This window comes from Sciurus carolinensis, chromosome 16 (assembly GCF_902686445.1).
Source record: "Sciurus carolinensis chromosome 16, mSciCar1.2, whole genome shotgun sequence".
In the NCBI taxonomy this organism is placed as follows: domain Eukaryota; kingdom Metazoa; phylum Chordata; class Mammalia; order Rodentia; family Sciuridae; genus Sciurus; species Sciurus carolinensis.
The window spans coordinates 48,762,946-48,786,570 of record NC_062228.1 but is presented as its reverse complement, the minus strand read 5'-3'; the positions used below and the strand labels follow the sequence as shown (position 1 = coordinate 48,786,570).

The window sequence follows — 23,625 nt, the reverse complement described above, 5'->3', positions numbered from 1 at the left end:
GGTCCATCAGACCATTCTCTCTACTTTAGAATATGATTGAGAAGTTCTAGAATGAGGGTGATGAGAAACACTTCATGGGTGAAGGGAAGGCTGGGCAGAATGATCCGAGTTGTGACAGGGGAAGTCAAAGGGCCCGAGGCACTCAGAAAAGATGCCTCACCCAGTCAGGACCTTCAGGGAACACTCCTTAGAGAAGGGACCTGTCAGGGAGCTGAAATCTAAAAGTTAAGTAGGAGCTGGTTGTTCAAATTACCAGCTGTGTGACCTCAGGCAAGTGATTGAACCTCTCTGGGTGGCATGGACTCTGCCTCAGTTCCTCTCTATATAAATGGGGGTCACAACAGGTCCTGCTTTATGGAGCAGTTGTGAGGGGTTTTTTGTTTTGTTTAGTCCTGTTTTTCAGTACTGGGGATTGAATCCAGAGGCACTTTACCACTGAACTACATCTCGTCACTTTTTATTTTAAGAAAGGGTCTTGTTAAGTTGCTGAGGCCGACCTCAAATTTGTATTACTCCCGAGAGGCTGGGATTACAAGCGTTCGCCACCATGCCCAGGTGTTGTGAGTTTTTTTTTTTTTTTTTTGGGGGGGTGCTGGGGATTGAACCCAGGGCCTTGTGCTTACAAGCCAAGCACTCTACCGACTGAGCTATCTCCCCAGCCCCCTGTTGTGAGGTTTTAATGGTTTAGTATACATAAAAGAATTCTGGACAGCACCTGATATGTAAGGGTTCAATGAACATTAGCTTTCCTACTTTTTTTTTCCTTTTTGCAGTGCTGAGCATGGAGCCCAGAGTCATGAACATACAAAGCAAGCACTCTATCCCTGAGCTGTGTCCCCGCCCCAAGCACTAACTGTCCCGAGTGGGCCTCAAAGAGGGTGCTGAGGTAGGAGCTGCCTTCAGAGCAATGATTCTCAAAGTTGGGTCCCCAGATCCACAGCATCACATCTGGAAACCTGTCAGAAAAATGAATTCCTGCACTTCATTCCAAAGTGCCTAAATCAGAAGTTCTGAAGTGAGGCCCAGAAATCCATATTTTAACGAGGCCTCCACTTAAGTTTGAAAACTACCTCTGCAGACCCATTTACCACATGACCAAGTCACTGAATTATCCAGGCAACAAAAATGGGCTGCAGCCAAGTTCTTCCAACGTCTGTAGCAACGTCATGTTGCACAGGATGGTTTCCACAGCCCTCGAAAGTCCCTTCACCCACTAAGTTCTTTCCACCTGACCTCCCTGGGGACGCGATTCATAATCCCTCCATCAGACTGGCTTACTAAAATGTCCCTTTTGCCTGGTTTCACATTATAGGTGAAAAGCATACTCAAATATTTAAGATTTTTTATAACCAAATGCATAGGCTTCCCCATCAACTCTGCTTTCTAACTCCTTTGTGGTATTTTAAATTGCTATATGGATTTGTTCATTTAAATTCGACTACATGCATAAATTGATATAAGCTGCTATAAGGAATTCATCCAGCTGAGAATAGTTATAGAAAGGTGCAAAAAAGAAGGGATCAGGGCTGGGGCTCAGTGGTACAGCACTTGCCTGGCACATGTGAGGCCCTGGGTTCCAGCCTTAGAATCACATTAAAAAATGTTTTTTTGTTTTGTTTTGTTTTGTTTTTTAAAAAGGGACAAATCTTTTGTCTGCTTTGAACATCAGTGAATACTCAAGATATGCAAGGTGTCTGAGATTTGAAAGCTTGTTCAAATATGCATTTGATTGGGCTGGTTAGTAAATCTGCAAATCTAGGCAGAGAACTTGAGTGCAATTCATTGGGAGAGGGAAATCCCACCGGTAAGAACCTTCTCACTTTCAAAGAGAAGCAGACCCAGGGAATAAAGTTCATTTTACACTCAAAGGCTGATTCCACCTTCGTGAAAAATTAAAGAATGAGCCGGGAGCAGTGGTGTACACCTATCATCCCAGCAGCTCGGGAGGCTGAGGCAGGAGGATCCTGAGTTCAAAGCCAGCCTCAGCAACTTAGCGAGGCCCTAAGCAACTCTGTGAGACCCTGTCTCTAAATAAAAGATAAGAAGGGCTGGGGATGCGGCTCAGTGGTTACGCACCCCTGGGTTCAATCGCTGGTATCAAAATAAATAAAAAAATAATTTAATTAAATTAAAGAATGAAAATCTTAGTCACATGCCCCAAAGGTGTTTTTAAAACCTTGAGAAAAAAATTGGCCGTGGACACAAGAGCTTTTGAGAATGCACAGCAACAGACTGTTTTACCCTTTCCTGAAAAGGGTAAAGGAAGTCTTGGAACTCTAGGGCGCTCTACCGCTGAGCTACAGCAGTCCAAGACAGGGTCTTGCTAAGCTGCCCAGGATGACCTTGAACTTGGGATCCTCTTCCTTCAGCATCCTGAGTCACTGAGATTACAAGTGGGTGCCACTGTACCCAGCAGGAAGTTAAGACTTCTAATCACTCCAATTTTTGTCATGAAAATTAATTTCCGGGTAGTCTGTGGCTTCACAAGCACCTGCGAAGCATCGTGACCACAACCTTGAGATTGCACGTTTGTTATAGGAAATGGCCTTGGGTAAATGTTTGTTGTACAGAATTTTGGCTGTTCCTTTAATGCTGTTAACTTTGTGTGTCACATGAGGTTCTATTTTCCCATTGGCAGTGTGTTTAATTAACTCCCTGTGGCACCCTTGATCTGTTAAATTGACTGAACCAGAACAAAACTTGTGAAAACCTTTGCTTATGTTAGGAAAGGATCTGGAGACCTTTCTGGCAATGCATTGTAGATGCAAAATAAATGAATAAATCTGATCCATTTGTTTTAAAACACCAGGCAATTTTTTTTTTCTTCTACGGACCCAAAGTATGAAAATCCACCCCATGTGCTGAACTTTCCAGATACTGCCAAATGCCTGTGGCAAAACAGAATGTGATTAATTGCCCATTTGGGCAAATTGATTTTTGACCAAATTGGGTTTTGGCAGATTGCATTTGGGGGCTTAGACTGCAGGAAATGAAAATGAAGTCAAGTCAATTTCAGAAATTCCAGAAGGATTTTGGAAGGTAGGCAGACTGAGATTAGATGAGGTCTGAATGGCTGGTAAGGCCATCACTGATAAGGAAAAGGGAGCTGGAAATTAACTCAGGCAAATGACCCAAACTCAGCTTCCTGTCCACCTCACCCACCCCTGATCCTTACCATTATTGTGCCCCTCACAGAGCAGCTGCAGAAACCGGAACAGGTCTTGTGTGAATTCATCATCAGCCATGACCTTCTCTCCTGGGTGGAAGGGAGAGGGCAGGACCCACAAGGGGTCAGATGAAGCCAGGACACAGCACATCCATGCACACAACCCATGCACACTGCATACACATGCGCAAAGCCTGGGGGTGCTGGGAGCTGCAGCCACTACTTTAAAGACACTATAAGGGTCATAGGCATCCATGACACCAAGGGTCTTGACCTCAGAGTCCACGACATCAGCAGATGGAGACTTGAGAGACCCTAAGTCATGAAGCTTGGGTCTCAAGTGTCTTTCTATAGCATCAGTATCCCTCTGATGTCACTACTTGAGTGACACCTTGGAGTGTCTGCTGACTCCAGAGACAGCAGAGGTAATACCTCAGGCAGCAGGTATTACCCTCTGTTCCCTTCCAGACTGCAGGGGTTAATGGATTATGGGGGTTGGGGTCATTTCCACACAACAGCTGGGAGCAGGGGAAAACTGGGCTGGAGTAGGCGACAGGGAATGAAAGCCAGGCGATTGGCCCAGATGCCTCAAAAGTAGCCAATCCGGGAGAAGCAGAGGGGAGTTGTGTAAACACGGTCCAATCCGAATGGGCATCTGAAAGACGGTGGGCTGCAAGGGAGGAGGCCGGACCGTGAAAGGGTCAAGGGGAGCAGGCGCAAGAGGAGGCAGGCGCAAACGATCAGAGTGGATGCTGGAAGCAACCCAAGGGGTTGGTGGATGGGAGAATTGTTGACCGACCAAGCTGGGGTCGGGACGCAGAGAGCAGAGAAGGTAGGAGCAGGGTCACCCCACCCCGGGACTGCGAATCTGGGCCCAGCTGGAAAAGGACCTTTGCTGTCTTCTCAAATTTCTATTTTACTTATGGAGAAACAGACTTAGGGAAGATGAAGAGGCTTGTCCCCAGTCCCATGTGTTGTCGGTGACTAACCCGGGCCCTGAATCTTGGTCTCTGAACTCCTTATCTCCAGACTTTCCCCGGCCATGGCACCCCCACCTCCCTGTAGGTCCCAGATCCTCAGTCCCCAGGTGGAGAGGGCAGCTGGGTTAGAAGGGAGGATGGCAGCAGCACAGCAAGGGGCGGGCGGGGGGAATTACCGTTCTGGCGATTGATGACTGGGGCAGCCAACAGGATGGGAGGAGGAAGCAGGAGAAAAGAGGGAAAAAGAAAGACGAGACGGACGGCCAAACAGTGATACGGTCACGGACAGAGACAGACACACAGAAACAGCCCGCAGAGAGAAGGAGCCAGGAGAGGACAGAAGGAAGCAGATGAGCAAGTAAGAGAGGAAATGAGGGTCAAAGCCCAGGGAAGGAAGAAGAGCGGGGGGGGGGGGGGGGGGGGGGGGGGGGGGGGGGAGAGGGAGGGAGAGAGAGGGAGAGGGAGGGAGAGAGAGAGAGAGAGGGGACAGGTGGAGATGGAGAGGCGGGAGGCGAGGGTCGAGGAAAGGTTAGACACGTCAAAACACAGCAAAGAGGAGACTCCATTAACCCGGATTAGGGACATTAATGAGAGAACAGCAACCAGGGCGTGAGACTTGGGGTACGTATAAGGCGGGCCGTGTGGCGATGGGTGAGAACACAGGACAGAATGACACCCAGGGGTGGGGACCATGGGGGACAACCCTGCAAGAATGGGAGCCAGGATGGGACCACCACAAAGAGGAACCCAGGGGAGGTCTCGGGAAGGGGTGTCTTGGAGGAAGGGCACTCTGGGCGGTGGCTGTGGACGGGGAGGTGGATCCTGAAGGAAGATTTCCCAGGGACAGGGAAGCCCAGGAGAGGGTCTCACCAGTTCCGTCCTCGTTCACCATGCCCAGCCCCTCCGCCTTGTTCTGTCTCTCGAAGGCATTGAGATCCAGGACACTGAGGAAAGGAAGGACGATGGGAGAGTGTCACGAGGCCTCTTCCCTGATGCTGGGTCCCTTTGAGCTTCCACATCCAGAAGGTCCACTGCCTGGAATCTACACCACCACTCATTCCCCCTCCCAGAGTCGGTTTTTGGGTACCAGAGATTGAAGCCAGGGCTGCTCTACCACTGAGCTACATCCTCAGCTCTTTTATTTATTTTGGGACAGGGTCCCCCCCCCCCAAGTTGCTCAGGCTATCCTTGAACTTGTGATCCTCCTGCCTCAGCCTCTTCAGGGGCACATCTGGGGTTACAGACATGCATCCGTGCACCCTGCAATTCAGCTCATTCTTTGGGTTTTCATTAGTTCACTATAGATATACATAATATTGGGATTCATTTTGACATAATTATACAAGCACAGAATATAACTGCTCCAATTCAGTCTCCAGTTCTTCCCCTTTCCCTCCTGCTGTTCCGTGTCCTCTATTCTACTGATCTTTCGTCTATTTATTTGCAGTTTTTAAAATTAGCACCTCATGAGTATACATGAAGGTGAAATTCACTGCAGTATTCACACATGCACATGGGAAGGTTTGGTCAGATCCACTCCACCATCCTTCCCTCCTCCCATCCCCCTCCCTCTCCCTCAATCTCCTTTCTCAACTCCACTGATCTCTCTTCTGTTTTCATGGGATTCCCTCTCCCTTTTTTCTTTCTCCTTTTTGCCCTTATTTTGGTCTAACTTCTGCCCAGGAGAGAAAACATTTGATCCTTGACTTTTGGGTTTGGCTTATTTCACTTAGCATGATGTTTTCTAGTACCATCCATTTACTAGCAAATGTCATAATGTAATTCTTTTTTATGGCTGAGTGAACTCCATAGTGAGTGAGTGTGTGTGTGTGTGTGTATGTGTGTGAGTGACATTTTCTTTATCCATTTGTCTCTGAACAAGCACCTAGGCTGGTTCCACAGCTTGGCTATTGTGAGTTGCGCTGCTATCCACATTGGTGGGTCTGTGTGCTTATAATACTCATTCTCTCTCTATATATATATAGATTTTTTTTTTGCAGGGGTGGGTTCTGGGGATTTTGGGGGTGGGGTTAAGACCCGGGATGCTTAACCACTGAGCCACATCCCCAGCCCATTTTTATTTTTTTATTTTGAGACACAGTCTCACAAAGTTGCTGAGTCCAGCTTTGAACTTTCGATCCTCCTACCTCAGCCTCTTGAGCCGCTGGGATTATAGGTGTGTACCGCCACACCTGGCTAGCACTCATTCTGTTTCTTTTTTCCTTTTTGTGGTACCGGGAATTGAACCCAGGACCTTGTGCATGCAAAGCAATCACTCTACCAACTGAGCTATTTCCCAGCCCCCTAGCATTCATTCTTAAAGCCAGTTACATTCTGCCTTGAACCACATTAAATTTAAAAAAAATTTTTTAGTTGTAGATGAATACAATACTTTTATTTTATTTATTTATTTTTATGTGATGCTGAGGATCGAACCCAGTGCCTCTCACACGCAAGATGAGCACTCTACCACTGAGCCGCGACGCAGACCCTCCACATTAATTCTTCATTAATTCCCTGCATTTGAGCTACTATGAATGGGTCTTTTTTCCTGAACCAAGAGAGCAGAACCAGACCTGGGTGTAGCCCTGGGAGGAGGGGCGCAGCCACGCCCACAGCTGAACTAGACCATGGACTCTGGGCCTCACCTGCATGTTTGCATCAGTGCCTGGATACTCTGGAAGAAGCCAACTTCCTTCTTGTCCTTCAGATAATCCAGCATTTTCTGTAGAGGGAGCAGCAGGGGAAGGGAGTCTGGGGGTCACATGGGAAACTCCCACCCCTCTTAGCTCTCCTCCCAAGTTCCTGCGCCCTGGTTACCTGCTGCACCTCGGCATTGCCACCATTGAGGATGGAGATGCCCAGCTTCAGGGTGGAGGACACCATGGCACCTGTCTCTCCTGGAGGGAGTGGAGGTGGGGCAAAAGATGGTCCACCTGGCTTGGGGGCACCAGCCACCAGAAAACACCGTCCCAGGGATGTGAGAGCAGGGGTGGAGGTATGTGCCAAGCAAGGCAGGGGCGATCATGACTGGAGGACAGGCGGGGAAAATCACAAGGCAAGTGTGCAGGGGGGACTTGGAAGGGTGGGCGCCAATCCTAGGCACACCATGATGGCAAAGCAAGCGTGCTGGGTTCACAGGAAACTGGGCGCTGCAGAGAGTGAGGACGGGGAGGGGTGAGCCGCAAGCAGCTGCTGCAGGCCTGCACCTTTGCAGGCGCTGATCATCTGCAGCACCATCTCAGCAGCACCCCGGTTGTGCAGGCGCGACTGCTGGTACAGCAGCCTCTGCTTTTCCATCTCCTTCTCCTGGGGCAGAGCAGACAGGGCAGAGTGAGTCCAGCTCGCAGGCCCAGCCCTTCCCCTCTCGCCCCCGCCTCACCTCTGCTCTCTCTGCTCCAGCCACACCCACAAACTCATTCCTGCAACCATGAGCTCCTGTGCCCCTGGGAGCTTGGGACCCCGCTTGTCTCCTACACCTAGCACAGGGCTGGGCATTGGGCAAGGTCTATGTGAATCAGGGCTGGACATGGACAGCCTAAGCCTGAGCCCAGGGACCACAGAAGAGGCAGTGGATAGAGTCCAGGGCGTCTGTGAACTTGGATGTGAACAAAAGCCACAGGTCTGTGTTTAGCACCCTCTGAGGGAAATGCAGCCTTTCTTCCCATTACAGAGGAGGCCACTGATCACAGCAGTATTAGCAGAACCCGTGACTTTGTCACCAAGAAGAATCGCAGATGTTTCCGCGTCACATCCTTGTTGCTACAGACACCTTGAAACGTCACTTAATGCTCATCAGTACTTCTCAAGTACAGTAGCTACGGGACCCACTTCTAGATGTTGTCATTGGAAGGATGAATAAAGAAGTGTGAGGGCTGAGGAGATAGCTCAGTCGGTAGAGTGCTTGCCTTGTAAGCACAAGGCCCTGGGTTCGATCCCCAGCACCCCCCCCCAAAAAAAAAAAAAAGAAGTGCATGTATTATAGAGTCACAACCTTAATTTTCAATTATCTTGGTAACCATTTCGTATTTGTTCCCTCTGCTATGTTTATTTTACACTGATCCTCCTGCCTCAGCCTCCCGAGCTGCTGGGTGACAGGAGGTGCCACTGCGCCTGGCTAGTTTACACACTTAAAAACATGATTTTAAGGATGGTTTTGCCAGGTGCCAGAAGGGACCCTGATACAAGAAAGGTTAAGAGACTGAAGCAAATGTTGATGGATCAGCTGGCTGCATGGCGACTCCCTTGTTCTCTCTGTCGGGCTTTTGCGTATGCTCTTCCCTCTGCCTGGAACACCTTCCTCCTACGTTTCCCTGGCATGTCCCTTTCATCCTTCTGCTTGGACAGCACCTCCCTGACGCCCTCCCCCAGGCTGGGTGGAGCACTTGCTTGGGCTGCTGTGCACCCTGAGCTGCGCCCGCCCCCCACCTCTGCCCCATGATAAATACCCTGCACTTTACTCTTGGTTGATGTTTCTGTCTCCCCAGTGGGTTGGCTTGGTCACTGCTCTGTGATCACATGCGGAATGAATGGGAGTTGAGTGAAGCCAGGGTCCCCCAACCTTCCCTCTAGAACCTCCTGGTCCCACCTACCTCAAAGGACACCTCCACCTCCTCTTCCTCGGCTTCACCGTTCTCCCCTCCCTCCTCCAGGTGGCAGCTCTGGGAAGGGGACATCAGTTAAGGGGTGATAAGAGGAGAAACCCCCATCCACCCCGAGCCCTTTGAGTGCACAGGCATTGCAGCTGGGGAGAAGGGAACCTGCCCTTGGATGGGGCAGGACCTCACCTTTGCCATGATATCAGCATATGCCATGTACAGGTAATCCTCGTCCAGTTTGCTGAGGAAGCAAGCAAGGAGGTGGTCAGGGCCCAGTGGAGAGGACCACTATTATTTTTTGGGGGGTCCCAAGGATTGAACTCAGGGGCACTTAACCACTGAGCCACATCCCCAGTCCTATTTTGTATTTTATTTAGAGACAGGGGCTTGTTGAGTTGCTTAGGGCCTCACTTTTGCTGAGGCTGGCTTTGAACTCCCAATCCTCCTGCCTTAGCCTCCTGAGCCACCAGGATGTAAGGTGTGCGCCACCGTGCCTGGTTAGGTCTCCCATTCTTATAACAGCTCCTATTTTCCTCTGGAGAGAGGACACCCTCCATGCCCAGCTGTGTGGTGAAGGTGGGTGGACTGTCCATTGCAGGGTGGCATGTGATGAAGGCAGAGCCAATTTATACTTTCTATCTGCTTGGCCACCATCGTAGGTAAGAGATGGTCCTGGGTCCATGCTGGCCCAGTGGAATTCTTCTGGGGAGTTTTACTGGCGTCCCTTCCCACTGGGGCTGCTAAAGTGGAGTGATGGAAGGCTGGAGCTTCTGGGGCCATCTTGTCACCTGTTGGTTCTTTCCACCTTCTCCATCCATCTCCTCTACAACAGCCAACATGCAGGGAGGGTTTACTTTGTGCTAGTCCCGGTTCTAAGTGCTTTGTAGATATTAAACAAGCCTCGTGGGGATCCACACCTAGGCATATTACTAGCTATGTTTTACAGATGAGGGAACTGAGACACAAAGATCTTTCTTGGTCAAGGTCACACCATTTGCACTGGGATTCAACTTGCGTAGTCCAACTCCAGAGTCACAACTCTCCTACAGGATGGAGAACAGAACTTCCCAGTGTCCCTTGCAACTAGCGGTGGCCTGATGTCAGAATTCTGGCCAATGAGATAGGTGCAGAAGTCAGAGACAGCTTGGGTTCCTGGATTAAAAAGACCTGAAGTCTTGCTTAGAGGAAAAAAGCCTTTCCCTTTCTTTCTGTCTGGCCTGTGGTTGTGATGCATGGAAGTGCAGTATCTATCTTGTGACCGTAAGACACAAGCTAAGAATGGCAGAGCAGGAAGTGGGAAAGAGCCTGGGTCCTTGTCAGTGTCACTGGGCTACTGCCCAGCCCCTGATTGTCCTGCTGCTTCTGACCTCACGTTGTATGAGAAAAATAAATCCCTGTGCCTCCATTTCCTCACCCACAAAAGGAGTTAGTAATAGTACCTATCTCTTAGTATGAAGATTAAGTGAACAAACATGCGTGCGCGCACACACACATACACACAGAGCAAGTGCTTAGCCGGATACCTGACACATAATAAGCACTTCATAAATGCTGCCTACTCTTCCTGCCATCACTACTAGCAGCAGCCTTGTTCCCGTGTATTCCTAAGACTGTCATTAGCCTTCCAGTGAATCAGGAAAAGTCACCACTGCCATCTGTCGGAAGTTGTCACTTTTTCATAACATCCAGATTTTGTTCAAGCAAGACATTTTCCTCTAGGAAAGTCTAGCAAATCCACATTGTCTGTGATGTGAACTGTCAGATGAGATGATCTTTGGACATGTTCAGCTTGCACAGGACAGGGTGGCCTTTCCTATCCTACCAAAGTGACATTAAAAGGTCAGATTTTGGGTCTCTTTCACAGGACATGGCATGCGGCTGTGATGCCTGGAAGTGCAGCATCCATCTTGTGACCATAGGACACAAGTTTTTGGTTACTCCATTTTATCAGGCCCAGTGGGAAGAGAGCTCAGGTGACTTCCAGGTGGGGGCTGTTCCTGAAGCTGGGAAGGGTCCTCACCTCTTTTCAGTCAGGGCCGTGCGACTGAAGTGCAGGACCAGCTGGTGCAGGGGATCTGGCTTCTTCTCCTCCACTTCTTCCTCCTCCTCCTCTTGCTCCCCAGCTCTCTGGGGGAGAGGGAGAGGGTTTGGGTTTGGGGAGGGATTTCTAGGGTCCCCTCCAGTCTCCCCCCATAGCCCTGCTGGTTTGGAGTTTATTTTTGTTTCTCTTCTCTCATATCCTACACCCTGTTTCTACCCAATCCAGGGGCTCCTATTTTTATACCCCTCAATGTGGAGGGTTCCCCTAGACTTATCCAACCCTGCTCCCACACCCCCAGCAGGCCTCAGCTCACTGAAAGGTCATCTATCATGCGGTCCTCAAAACTGTGGTCCTCAGTCAGGATCCAGGCAGCCTTGTAGCTCTCCAGGAACATGTTACATGCCCGGTGCCTGCAGGGCAAAGGTCTGAGTGTCACCGAGACCTGCCTTTCTCTGTCTCAGACCCTGAACCCCATGCGTCAGCCACCTCCCACCATTCCCAATCCACGGGTTGGCACTCTATCCTCCAGACTCCTCAGCCATCTTTGCTCCCGTGGAGCGTCCCCTCCTACCCCAGGGTCTTACGTGGGAAGGTTGTACAGGGGCGTCATACGGAAGCAGGCCACCACGGCCCTCCGGCGCTGCTTGGATAACAGCTTGTGCCAGACAGCCTTCTTGGACTTGTAGGGGTGCTCAGTCTGCGGAGAGGGGCAGTTGGTCGTGATCTTGCCCCTGGCCAGGTTCCCTCCCCCGGCCCCAAGGGGTAGGTCGGAAGCACTCAGGAGGGACCACCTTGGCTTCACCAACAGTTAAGGTTCCAGCTCTGCCTCCAGACCTAAACTTTCATCCTTGGGGCGAGGTCTCCTGGAGGGCGAAGTTCTGTTCCCTCCACCCGCACCGTCAGGCTCCCAGGTACGAGAGGAAGCCCCAGGTCCCTCCTGCAGATCCCAGTTTCCATCCTAGGCCTCGCCTTCCTCTCCAAGCTCACCGGGTATCTGCCACCTACACGAGATTTACCGCAGGCCCCGCCCACTGATCTTGGCCAGCCCTAGGCCCCGCCCACAGGCCTGCAGTTCGGCCACTCAGCAGTAACCCTCGGGCCCCACCCACCTGGTCCAGGTGGTAGAGCACTGCAGACACTTCCTGGACTCTGCGCACGATTTTCTCCGGATCGTCTGCATCCTCCTCGCGGCCCGGGAGGCCGCGGTACAGGGCCATCTGCCAGCGCAGAGACGGGGAGCCTTCGACCTGCGGGGAGCAAGGAGGGCCAGCGTGAGGGCAGCTCCCACGCCCGCTCACTCCTTGCTCTGCCCAGCTTCTCTGACGGCGCTCATGGCAGAGGCGGCCTTCGGCGGCCGGGTCCCCCCTCCACACTGCCAGCCTTCCATTGGGCGAGTGCCTGTTAAGGTCCGGCGGTGCCTGGTACACAGTAAGCGCTCAAGCTTTGGCTATCATCGCGGTTAATCTTCTGACCGACCTTTTTCGTGGCCGGGAGAGAGGCTTACCTTTCCCTGAAGGTTGAGGTTGTTTTGCAGGAACTCCCGGACCTCCTCATCAGTGTCTTTCTGGGAAGACATGGCCCGCTGGGTCACTCTGGAGGTCCCAGCCTCCTCCCACACCTCTTCCCCTTCTAGGCCCGCCACCCCAGGACCTGGCGAGAGGTTTGTGTGGGGAGGACCCTGGGAGAAACTGAGAGGACCTGAAGGTGGCAGCGGTCAGAGATGTGTCCTAGAAGGACAAGGGGCCACAGGGGCACTTTGAAGGGACAGTAAGGATTAGAGGGGCCTCAAGGAAGGTACGAGAGGATAGAAAGGGCGACAAGAGAATATCATTGAAGGTCAAATAAGGCCAAAGAGGGGCTGGGGGTGGGGAACAGGAGGCCTAGGCTGGGGTGGGCAGTTTTTGGAGATCAGTAAAGGGAAGGGAGCTGGCAAGACCAATGGAGGTCATAGGGGATTAAGTAGGTCATTTAAGTCACTGGTTAAACAGGGACCAAAGGAGGAGTCGGCAGGATGGGGGTTACTTCTGGTCCCAAGAGGGGGGCCCTGAGGACCAATGTGAGAGATCACAGGGACCTGGAGGCCTCTCTATCCTGGCAGGACTCAGTAGGTCCTAGAAGGAGCTTGAAGTCCTGAGGGAAGGGGATTTGGGAGTCCCAGGAAAGAGGACCTTGTGATACTAGAGGGGACATCAGTGGTTTTCAGGCCCAGGAGTGGGAACCAGTAAGTTGCCAGGGGCTTAGCAGGATCCTGGGGGGAAGGTTATAGGGATCTTGGGGCAGAATCCTAGGAGGCCTTCTTAGGGTTCCTGAGGCTGAAAAGAACTGGGGGGATTGTCCTTTCTGTCCCATACAAGGGGTGACTGAGGCCTCCCTGGGGTTCTGGAAGCCTTAAGAGGTTGCAGGGGCTGGGTCTCTTGATCCCTAGGAAATCTGAGTCTGCAGAGGTTTGAGTGTAGTCCTGGGGAAGAGACCATTAGGATACTGGGGGCCAAGTGGGGTCACCGGAGCTCACTGGGCCCCTGAGAGTTCTTGGGGGCTCGGTTTGGGTTTCAATAGAGTCTAAGTTGAGGGATCAGCAGGGACCTGAAGGCAAGAGGAAGTAGCTAGAGGGCTCAGTGGGAATCCAGATGTTCACTCCTGAGCAGTACAGGCGAGGGCAAGGGTTATGAGAAGTTCACTGGGTCCCAAAGTACTGGAAAGGGTCTTGGTAGTCTTGGTAGAGGGTGCAGACTAGTCTCAAAGAGGCTTGTGGCATCTCAGGGGATACTCAGGGTCTCAGCAGATTTTGGTAGGGTTCTTCAGAACTCATTAGAGTCCCAGGGGTCTTTAGAGCTTCCTAATCAGGGTGCTTAAGTCTTTGGGGCCCTGGCAGTATCTAGAGTGGGGTCCTCAGCATCCTGGGGGAGGGGGAGGGGCATCCCAGATGACTCAGTGAGTATTCAGGGTCCTGGAGGAGGGCTTAGTAGGGTCCCCAGGGGTTCCATAGGATCCTGGGAGTTCACTAGGGTCCTAGGGGCTGTGTGGGGTGCTGGGGGGAGCTAGACAAGCACCAGGGCATAGCGGGCTTTGGCCAGCACGATGAGGTCCTGGTCAGTGGGAGCACACATGTTCAGGCCGATGGGCAGCATCTTCTTGAGCGTGGCCACGATCAGCGACGTCTGCACAGAGTACCGGTCCCCCCGGCGCTTCTTCTTGGTGCGTTCCTGATCGGAGCCACCCGACTGTGGGGACAGAGGACTCAGTCCCAGCTCAGCTCCCTGCCCCAGCCCCCAACTGTGGCCACTGTCTACATTCCAGCCCCCACTCTTGATGGCAGGCGCCCCTCTGTGACTTCAGAGCACACCTCATTCCCACCCGACCTTGCTGATCTTGCACCTCAGACTCTAGCCATGAGCACAGACCCTCCCAGACCCAAGCCCACACCCCACTTCCCAACTTCTAATCCCAGCCCTTCCAGAGTGTTCCAGATTCTGGGCCTTCTCCAACTTCTGGTGTTCCTCCCCAGGAATTCTCTAAGATGTCCCAGTAAATCCCCCTACTCGGCCACATGTACAACCCCCCACTTCAGATCCCAAGACTGAGTTCCCAAGGTGAAATAAAGATGCAGACCCACCAGGAGTCCCAAGAGACAAGAAAAGTTGAAAGACAAAGAGACACTGAGAGACTGAGACGAACAAGGAGATGAGGGACAGAAGATGCAAGAGAGATCCAGAAAGATCTGGAAGCAGAAACACGGGGCACAGAGTCCCACAGCCGTGTTCTGGAGCCTTGGGTGCAGAACCTGACCAGGGCCACCCCAGTCATGCCAGTGAGAAGCTCCAAGGACAAGCCAGAACCACATCCACGCTGGCTGGCAATGTCGAGCATGACCCGAGTGCCAGGCACTGCTGAAGGGCACACATGCATTTCACAGAGGCCTCACAGAGCCAGAGGCTGGGGGCCACTGGCTGGATGCCACCAGAGGCTCGAAAAAGTGATACTTGGCCAAAGTCACACAACTAACTACCAACACAGGATTCTAACCCAAGTCTTTCTGAGTCCAGAGCCCAAGCCTTCCACCACCGCACAGAGTGCCACCTGGCCAACCATGCGCCTCGCCAACCCCGGTCCCCTGACCTCAGCCCATGATGCTTTGGGGAAAGCTGAAGGCTGCCTTTTTTTTTTTTTTTTTGGTAACAAAAACCAAAAAAAAGAAAAAAAAAATTTTTTTTCCAACAAATTGCCAAAAGCTGAGAATTGGGAAGGGAATGGGTGACTGAGTGGAGGAAGGGAAGGATGGGAACTGGGAGCTAAGAGGGTAGGGAACAGGGGCAGGGGCTTCTGGAGGGGTTGGGGTTTGGGGAGGGAGGTCTTAGCCAAGAGCCATGCAGAAGGTCCCAGATGTGGGGCTGACCTGTTCGTCTCCCGCCTGCTCCACCGGGTTGCACAGAGACAAGAAGGGTTACCCCGGTCCACAGAGGACCCCAGACCCAACTCCAAGGTGGCAGTCCCCAGGTCCTCTGCCCCCACCCCCGCCAGCCACCCATCCCTTAGCTAGGCATCTCCAGACCCTGGGTGGGGTGGGTGGGGCCTGTTCGTGACCCTGAAGTGGCAGTTCTGAGAAGGTGGGGGGAGAAACCAGGGAGACAGGAGATGGGGAAAGGAGGAGGGAAATGGAAGGAGTTGGGAGGAGGGAGGTGAGGAGGAGGAGGAGGAGGAAGGGGAGGAGGGGGAGGGAGGAGGAGAAGGGGAGGGGAGAAGGGGCCAGAGAGCTGCCCTAGGAGCTGCTCTCTGACCAGGACAGGACAGGACATGCTGGAGGTGCGGATGGTCAGGCAGGAAGCCCTGGGGCCGCCCTCCCTCCCTGCTGGCCTCCAGACGGGAGCCCTCACCTTGGCCATCTTGCTCTTGTTGTCGGCCGTCAGAAAGGACATGTTGTTGATCTCGTTCTGGACCACAAAGTTCTGCTCCTCACGCTTAAAGTTCTGGTGAGGGAGGCAGTGGCGGGGATGAGAGAGGGTGAGGAGGGCACCTGTGGACAGCAGCCTCTCCGACTGTGGAGAGGACAGTGGCATGGACGGGGACTCACGTGGGATTTGGACCAGTAGATGAAGATCTCGCCCACCATCCTGAACAGTTCCTCTGCGCTGGGATCAGGCTCCGTCAGCCAGTGCGCCCTGGGGCCAGGGGAAGGGGCAGGTGAAGTGGGGGCCAGGATGTCCAGGAAAGGGGACCACCCAGACAGTGCTCAGGAGGACCAGAGACCAGGAGACATCCAATGGGAGGCCAGGAGCTTCCCAGGGGAACCTGGCCGTTCAGGTGGACATTTCAAATGTTCGATGACTCTTCATTCCCTTTCTAATGTTTTTCTCTTTCTCTCCCTCTTTACTGAATTACAACCTACACGTAAATAAGCGTCGACTTGGCCAATTATCACAAAGTGAACATGCTGTGTCCACCACCCAAGACAAGAGGTAGGACAGTTCTAGTTCCCAGAAATACCCTCACTCCACCTGTCAACCTCATCCCTTTCTTTTCTCCTCGCCTGCCTTCTAGGATACACATGATTTTTTGTCTATTTTTGAACATCACATAAATAGACAATGGGCTATATAGTCTCCCCGCCCCCTTTTGTTTTTCTGACTTCTTTCATTCAGGCTGGCTTGTGAGACTCGACCACACTGTTTAATGTCACAACAGTGTGTCCACTTCCATTGCTATGTGTGTTCTACCGTATGAACAGAACACTGCTCATATCCATACTGCCATTTCTAGCAGCCTACCATATCGCAGCACCCGATCACGAGCAGAGAGGGATGTTAGTACCAGAGAACATGGGAGAAGTGCGATGTTGTTAGTAACAGAGAAATCAGAAACCATCTAAATTCCCAACCATAGGAAACCAGTTTAAAAAATCAAACTACATCCAACTGCAGAGAATGCCACTCAATCCCCAAAGGATGCCTGAAACCATGGATAATAACCCAAACTCTCTTAAATGTTGTGTTTATTCCACGACAATCTGATACGCAAGATGGCTACTAAGTTACTAACGGAGGAGCGCATATACACCTTGGATACGCTGCACCAGGGGAGGGTTCACGTCCTGGGCAGGATGGAGTGGGACAATGGGGATTTCATCACGCTACCCAGGACAGTGTGCAGTTTAAAACTTAGGAGTTGTTTATTTCTGGAATTTTCCATTTAATATTTTCTAACTGCAGTCAACTGCAGGTAACTGAAGGCATGTGTAAGGGGGACCACCAGATATTCTTCAGTGGTGTACTGCCACATTAAAAAAAAAAGATGGGTGCAGTGGGTGGCTGGCGCAGGCCTGTAATCCCAGCAATGTAGGGTTGAGGAGGCCAGCTTCTGCAACTCAGCCAGGCCTTAAGCAATTTAGTGAGACCCTGTCTCAAAATTAAAAATTAAAAAAGGGCTGAGGATGTAGCTCAGTGTAAAATACCCCTGGGTTCAATCCCAGTAACCAAAAAAAAAAAAAAAGTGTGTGTGTGTGTTTGTCAGGGTAAAAATGAGCTGCTCAACCTTTTTCTTTGATTAGAAGGACACCATGCCTGTGGAGTCTTCTGGGGTGGGGTGTAGGCACCGAACCTCCTCTTTTTCTCCTTAGACATACAGGGAGAAACAAACTAGAACCAAGCTCACAGATGTGTAAGAAGTGGAGATGCTCCTCAGACACAACAGCATGTATATAACTGAAGGTTTCTGGAAGCTCTCTATTCCTAAGAACAGGCCGGGGTAAGCCACCGTTTATTGATCATAATGTTGCTAGTAGAATTAATGGCTAAGTTGAGCAGCAACTGATAACAGTTCAAATTTAATCAATTCTTGGCACTTAGGAAGCGCACATACCACTAGTACCCATTTCTGCTCCTATGGCAGAGAGAACTAGTCAATCACAAAGCCCTGATGCAACCTTAGAATCTTTTTCAACCAAGATGAAACCTGAGGTCTAAATGTACGTGCTAATCTTGGATTAGGGTGCACCTAGGGGTTAATAACCCTTTAAACAGTGCTTCTGATTTTCGGGAGATGTTAGCAATGGTTGACACCTGCACACGTCCTTTTATTAAAGACCTGTTCCTGGGGAAATTAGGCTGACCATAACTGGACTATCTTCCTTTCTTCACTCAGTGATGGAGAAAGGCCTGACCATCTTGCCTCACCCCTGTTCGCCACACTGTGGACACAGTGCTGGAGGGACGACGTGGGGCTCTAAAACTGCAGCTGCAACCCTCACGCGGTGGCGGGATTCAAGGAGCAGAGGCGGCAAATCCAAGGGACTTGGGTCCGGGCGTAGGAAGCCGGAGGGAGGGGCGGGAGGGGGAGGGCGGCCGGTGGGGACCCGAGGAGCTGGGAGCAGGTCAGGAAGGGAGGGCCAGAGGTCAGGGGAGCCGGAGTCCGGGCAGGATGGCGACCCGCTGACCTGTTGTTGTCCACGTAGCGGATGAGCAGCGGGTAGAGGGCGTACAGGTCGCGGCAGAGCACGGAGAACTCGTCGCGCACTAGGAGCTCGCTCTCCTCGGCTTCGGACTTGGCCTCCAGGCGCAGCTGCTCCTCCTCCGCCACCACCTTCCCGGCCCGCTTGCGCAGACGCCCGATGGTGGGGATGAAGTGGGAGCGCAGGAGCTCGGGCCGGGCGCGGCTCACGATGGGCTGGGCGAACACTGGGGGGCGCAGGGGCGGGGGTCACTCGACCTGACCTCTGGCCTCCGACACGGCCCCTCACCTCCACTCCCAGCCCGTGGCTGCCGATCTGGGCCTCTGTCCCAGTGACGATCACTGGCCCCCAACCTAAGCCTCAGCATTTTCTGATCCCATTCCTGACCCTCGCCCCTGACCTCTGTCATAGCCCAGAGTGCTAATCCTACCCATGATCCCTGAACTGAACCTATGACCCAGTCCTTATCCTGCGACCCCAGCCTGACCCCTGAGCTCTCAAACTGAATCCTAACCTGATGTCTTAACCCTAACCAGTATGACTTACCTCTGACCTGGCCCACACCAGGCTCTTACTGTGTGATTTCTGACTGTGTCCCCTGGTTTCTTATGGAGACCCTGATCTCTGACCCTGATCCCCAGCTTGACTCCAATCTAAGGCCCAATTCCCGACACAGAACTTCTGACCCAGGAATCCCAACAATTCAAAGACCCATTTCTTAACCTGTGACCTAAACCCTAACTATTCATATCAGAGACCCCAGCGCCTGATCAAGGCCTCTGATCCTTTGTATAAGCAACTCAGGCTTCTGACTCAGCTCCTAACCTCTGACCTATCCTCCTCCAAAGCTCTGGAAATGCAGAATTCAACGTGGAGGGATCCAGGGACCCAGTCATTCGCCCAAGACCCTGTGACCCTGATTCTGACCCCTGGCCTTTGACTCAGGGAAACCTACACTCTGATCCCTCCCCCAACTCCCGGGAGCCCACAGATGTCCAGATCTCCCCCTTGGACGATCTGGTCCAGGGACCGCAGCACGCTGGGGCCCCCCACCCACCAGCAAGCCTCTTCATCCAGGAAGCCTCGTCAATGCCCAGGTTGTTGACGATGATTCTTAGGATGTTCCCCAACAGGGAGTTGAGGTGGTCAGAGGTGACAGCTGTGCACGGTGGGGGGGCCCCGGCGGGCAGCGCGGGAGGTGGCGCCTCAGGTCCACGCTCCCACCAGCGAGGCAGGTAGCTGCATAGCATGGGCAGTGTGATTTCGATGACATGTGGCATCTCTGTGTAGCGAGCCCCCGACTCAGCCAGCCCTCCGATTTCTGCCATTAGCCGTTCCAGCACGGGAATGTCAGGACACATCTCCTCCACGCTGTTGGGGAGCCCCAGGACTGGGGTACAGAGAGAGGTCAGGGCATGCCAGCACACCGCCCCAGAGCTCAGTGTCCTGACCTCCCCAAAGCACACCACTGAACTGCCACCAGCCGCACGCGTCTCCCGATCCCGTTCATCGGATCCCACGCTCCTGACCGCGACACCCAGTGGGCCTGCCAACTACATTCCCAAGCCTGTCAATTGCCTAAAATTGCACCCAAATTCTAGAAAGCTTCACTCCTACTGTCTCCCACACCACACCCCTGCTGTGTAGCGAATTCCAAAAGAAATCCCTTTCCAGCTCTGCTTAACCCAATTTTTTAAAGGTTTTTTTGGGGGGCCGGAGGGGATGCTGGGGATCCAACCCAGGACTGTGTCTTCTGGGCAAGTGCTCTACCCCTGAGCTACATTCCCAGCCCCTTTTAAAATTCTGAGACAGAGTCTTACTAAGTTGTCTAGATTGGTTTTCATGGTCCCCCTGCCTCAGCCTCCCCACTAGCTGGGGTTACGGGCATGCACCTCTCGCCCAGCGAATCCCTCCAATCTCATCCCCTAAGTCCCACCCCCGGATCTGCGCCCTACAGCACACGGCCCACAGCTCATGTGCTGCCTGCCACAGGTGAGGTGCCATTTGGGGAGTTCGGCAGTGACTAAAGGGACATGCTCCTCTCTGGAATTCCTGTACCCAGAGACCATACTTCAGTCCAGCATCTGAACTGAGACCTCAAGAGACTTCTGTCTGTCGCCACTGACTCTCAGGTGCCTAGGACAGTGCCACATGCATAGTAGTCGCTCCATAAATATCTGTTGAATGAATGAATAAGCCCAGGCCTTCCCTAATGCCCCCACACCCGAGTACCCCTCGCCCCAGGTTCAGGGACACTAGAAAGTCCCCATGCCCTCGTCTTTTACCGCTTCTGCAAATCCCATCTTTGACCTCCTACTTCTCCCCCATAACAACCTTGGAACAGCCCTGCAGCACAAGCCAGGGTCCCCCAAGCTCTGAGAGTCCCCACGATGGGGCACCCCCACCCTGAGCAACTCTTAGCCCCTCACAGCCCTGATTTGGGACGCATCTCTTCCAAAGGCAGCTTTCCCTGACCACAGTGCTGGGTTCACACAACGCTGTGCCAACCCCACTGAACTCACTGGCCCGCTCCCGGGGAGACTTGGTGGTGTAGACGGAGCAGGCGTTGTACTCGTTCAGCTGAGGCTCCAGGAACGCCACGGGCATGGCCGCTGCCAGGCGGGCCAGGCACTCCCCGAGGGCTGGCCGCAGCCTGGAAGAGAGGGCTGTGTTTAGTTGCCACATGCCTCCTGGGGGTCCTGGGTCCCAGCGCCATCCTGCACAGAAGCACCCCTCCCACAAGCCACCAGCACACACTGAAGCAGCGGTGTCCCTTGGAAGGACTTCTGCTCTGCTTGAAAGGGTCCTCCCCAATGGCCCTCAGCATCTGGGGCTCCTGTGCGCTGCTCCAGTTTTCCCACGCCCCCTGCCAGGCAAGCCTGTTCCCCATCGGACCCCAGACCCAGCCGCCTCCATGGCTGGCCTCCTCCTGAGCGCCCTCAAGTGGCCGACTTGGGGAACTGCAGCTGGCCCCAGGCACTGAATGGTTGTTGAAGGTTTTGAACATTTCTTCCTTTTTTTTTTTAATTCCCCATTTTCTTCCCCTGCTCCCACCCTTACCCTCCAGATGCCCACCCCAGCCCCAAACTGTGTCCCCCTTTCCTTACTTTTCCACGTAGGGGTTCTTGGTGGTTCCCAGAGAGTAGATACTGCACAGTGTGCGGTAGCAAGAGACCTGGACGTCATCCACTGAGAGAGAGAGAGGGAGGGCGAGGGTCTGGGGTGCGCCCGCCATGCCAGTCCTTCCCTTATCCACCTCTTTGCTCTCCAAATAGATCAGGCGGTGGGTAAGAGCAGGGGCCATAGTGCCAGCTGCTCTCGTGACACGAGTGAGGATCAACTCAGCAAGTGCCCTATCTGTAAGGTGGGGATCATTACAGCCCCTTCCCCATGGATGGCTGTGAGAGTAAGTGAATTAACTCCTGAAGAGCAATTAGAACAGGACCCGTAGTAGGCACTCAAGAAAGGCTAACTGGGGTTTCCCTGGATTTCTGACGAAAGCACCTCCTCAGAAAAATGCAAATACACGAGAATCCTGGCTACAATTTCATGTTGTCGCACACCTCCCAGAGGGCCAACTAAAGGCCCTCACTGACTTCACAAATGTCAGGAGGGAAAAGAAGGAGGGGGACTGTCCTAGATTTAAAACAAAGCTACAAAGGTAGGGCATGGTGGCGCACGCCTGTAATCCCAGCAGATCAGGAGGCTGAGGCAGGAAGATTGTGAGTTCCAAGCCAGCCTCAGCAACTTAGCGAGGCCCTGAGAAGCTTAGGGAGACTGTCTCAAAATAAAATATAAAAAAGGGCTGGGATGTGGCTCAGTGGTTAAGCACCCCTGGGCTCAATCCCTGGTACCAAAAAAAAAAAAAAAAAAAAAAAAGCTACAGAGACATAACCAAACTTGAGAGGATTCCTTTTTTCTTTCTTTTTTAATAAAAGACAAGCCAGATGTGGTAGCTCACAGATACTTGGGAGGCTGAGGCAGGAGGAATACTTGGTTCCAGGACAGGCAGCCTGAGTCATTCAGGCGTGAGGTTCAACTTACGTTCAGAACCTTCAAAGGGGGAAACTGTCAACAATTCTCTTCTTTTGACTTTTTTGTATTTTTTTTTTTAAGTTTCAAAATAAAAAGCTGGACCTGGGGAAGAATCCCATCCAAGGGCTACTTTTTTTCCCCCCACTTTTTCAATAGGTGTGTATGTGTGTGTGTGTGTGTGTGTGTGTGTGTGTGTGTGTGTGAATCAAGTCCAGGGGTACTTAACTACTGAGCTACATCCCCAGCCCTTTTAAAAAATATTTAGAAAATTTGAGACAGGGTCTCGGGTCTCCCTAAGTTGCTGAGGCTGGCCTCAAACTTGTGATCCTCCCACCTCAGCCTCCCCAGTAGCTGGGATTATAGGCATGTGCCACCATACCTGGTTTAGCAATGGACTCTAATTTCAAATAAACAGTGAGCCCAGGGCCTCACTATCCCTCAGTCCCCACAGCCCACTGGCCCTACTGTCCATGCTGGACAGCCCTCCCTTAGTGTCCCCTTTATGAATACTCCTGTGTTGCAGACGAACTTCAGCATCTCCCCTGAACTTTCCACTTCTTCCAGTCTCTAGCTTTATAGAGGACCCGCTGTCCCCAGGTCCCCAGGCCCAGGCCTTATTCTGGACACCTCCCTTCCCTAGCCTGTCTCCTCCACCTCCTGCATGTCTCTCCACCTGCCCCTCCTGCCCTTCTCCTGCTGCCACCCTGGTCCCAGCCACATCTTAGAAGGCTCTTTTGAATGCCTGTCCACACAGTGTCCTGTCAACCCATCGGGCATCCTGTGTCCTGTGTCCTTCTGATACCGTGTTCTGGGTCCTATACAACCTGCTCCAGGCTGGGTCACGGCCGTGTGTGTCCCCCGGCAGGATGAGCACACAGTCGCTGCTCACTGACTCCCACCACCTTCTCTTTCTAGTTAGGGATCCCCCCCATATTTAGCTCAACACCCGACCTCCTAGAACAAAGGCTACTCCCCAGTCTCCTTTGCCGCGACAGGTGGCTATGTGCCAAGTTCTGACTAATCTGATACAAGCAGAAGTGATATGGCCGCTTCTAGGTTGTTCCTTTCAAAGAACTGAAGTGAGGCGGGGCGCAGCCCAGAAGCCCGCGCCCTGGGTGCCTCCCCGGCGCTCCCTCCCGCACCACGCAGAGGAGCAAGCAAAGAACCCGAGCTCCCTCTCTCCTTCCTCTCCTCTCCCACTGCCTACGAGAACGTGCTGCCCGGCGGCCTTGGAATGGCAGCACTTGATGGACGGCAGAGCCCAGATGGAAGGAAGCTGGACTTCAGACCTTATGACCCACTTACAAGTCAGCTGTTAGATGAGGAAGAAACTTCCAGCTTTGTCAGGCTCCAGCGATTCCGGG

The 23,625-nt window shown here is 52.6% G+C and overlaps 1 protein-coding gene and 1 long non-coding RNA gene across 6 annotated transcripts in view; one reads left to right on the top strand and one right to left on the bottom strand.

Moving 5' to 3' along the window:
* Ryr1 (ryanodine receptor 1) overlaps nucleotides 1-23,625 on the bottom strand; it is a 119,113-nt gene that overhangs the window by 37,734 nt on the left and 57,754 nt on the right. Inside the window, exons 64-84 of one of the 4 annotated variants that reach the window (XM_047528523.1) lie at nucleotides 21,334-21,415; nucleotides 20,749-20,879; nucleotides 19,284-19,616; nucleotides 18,212-18,452; nucleotides 15,854-15,941; nucleotides 15,657-15,749; nucleotides 15,179-15,193; nucleotides 13,836-14,006; nucleotides 12,290-12,349; nucleotides 11,895-12,032; nucleotides 11,370-11,482; nucleotides 11,099-11,195; nucleotides 10,765-10,871; nucleotides 8,934-8,985; nucleotides 8,739-8,807; nucleotides 7,356-7,455; nucleotides 6,967-7,046; nucleotides 6,795-6,871; nucleotides 5,017-5,090; nucleotides 4,323-4,340; nucleotides 3,176-3,256 (exon numbers count right to left, since the gene is read on the bottom strand). In XM_047528523.1, the coding sequence (XP_047384479.1) occupies nucleotides 3,176-3,256; nucleotides 4,323-4,340; nucleotides 5,017-5,090; nucleotides 6,795-6,871; nucleotides 6,967-7,046; nucleotides 7,356-7,455; nucleotides 8,739-8,807; nucleotides 8,934-8,985; nucleotides 10,765-10,871; nucleotides 11,099-11,195; nucleotides 11,370-11,482; nucleotides 11,895-12,032; nucleotides 12,290-12,349; nucleotides 13,836-14,006; nucleotides 15,179-15,193; nucleotides 15,657-15,749; nucleotides 15,854-15,941; nucleotides 18,212-18,452; nucleotides 19,284-19,616; nucleotides 20,749-20,879; nucleotides 21,334-21,415 (2,220 nt within the window). The remainder of the gene's footprint in view (nucleotides 1-3,175; nucleotides 3,257-4,322; nucleotides 4,341-5,016; nucleotides 5,091-6,794; nucleotides 6,872-6,966; nucleotides 7,047-7,355; nucleotides 7,456-8,738; nucleotides 8,808-8,933; nucleotides 8,986-10,764; nucleotides 10,872-11,098; nucleotides 11,196-11,369; nucleotides 11,483-11,894; nucleotides 12,033-12,289; nucleotides 12,350-13,835; nucleotides 14,007-15,178; nucleotides 15,194-15,656; nucleotides 15,750-15,853; nucleotides 15,942-18,211; nucleotides 18,453-19,283; nucleotides 19,617-20,748; nucleotides 20,880-21,333; nucleotides 21,416-23,625) is intronic. The other 3 variants (XM_047528525.1, XM_047528524.1, XM_047528527.1) reach the window with 3 other exon arrangements.
* On the top strand, nucleotides 3,878-18,086 carry LOC124966812 (uncharacterized). 2 transcript variants are annotated; one of them, XR_007105413.1, is made up of 4 exons: nucleotides 3,878-3,998; nucleotides 16,180-16,238; nucleotides 17,396-17,523; nucleotides 17,920-18,086. It is a non-coding gene; the product is annotated as an uncharacterized LOC124966812 (long non-coding RNA). The 2 variants fall into 2 exon arrangements; XR_007105412.1 differs by lacking the exon at nucleotides 3,878-3,998 and adding an exon at nucleotides 11,901-12,213.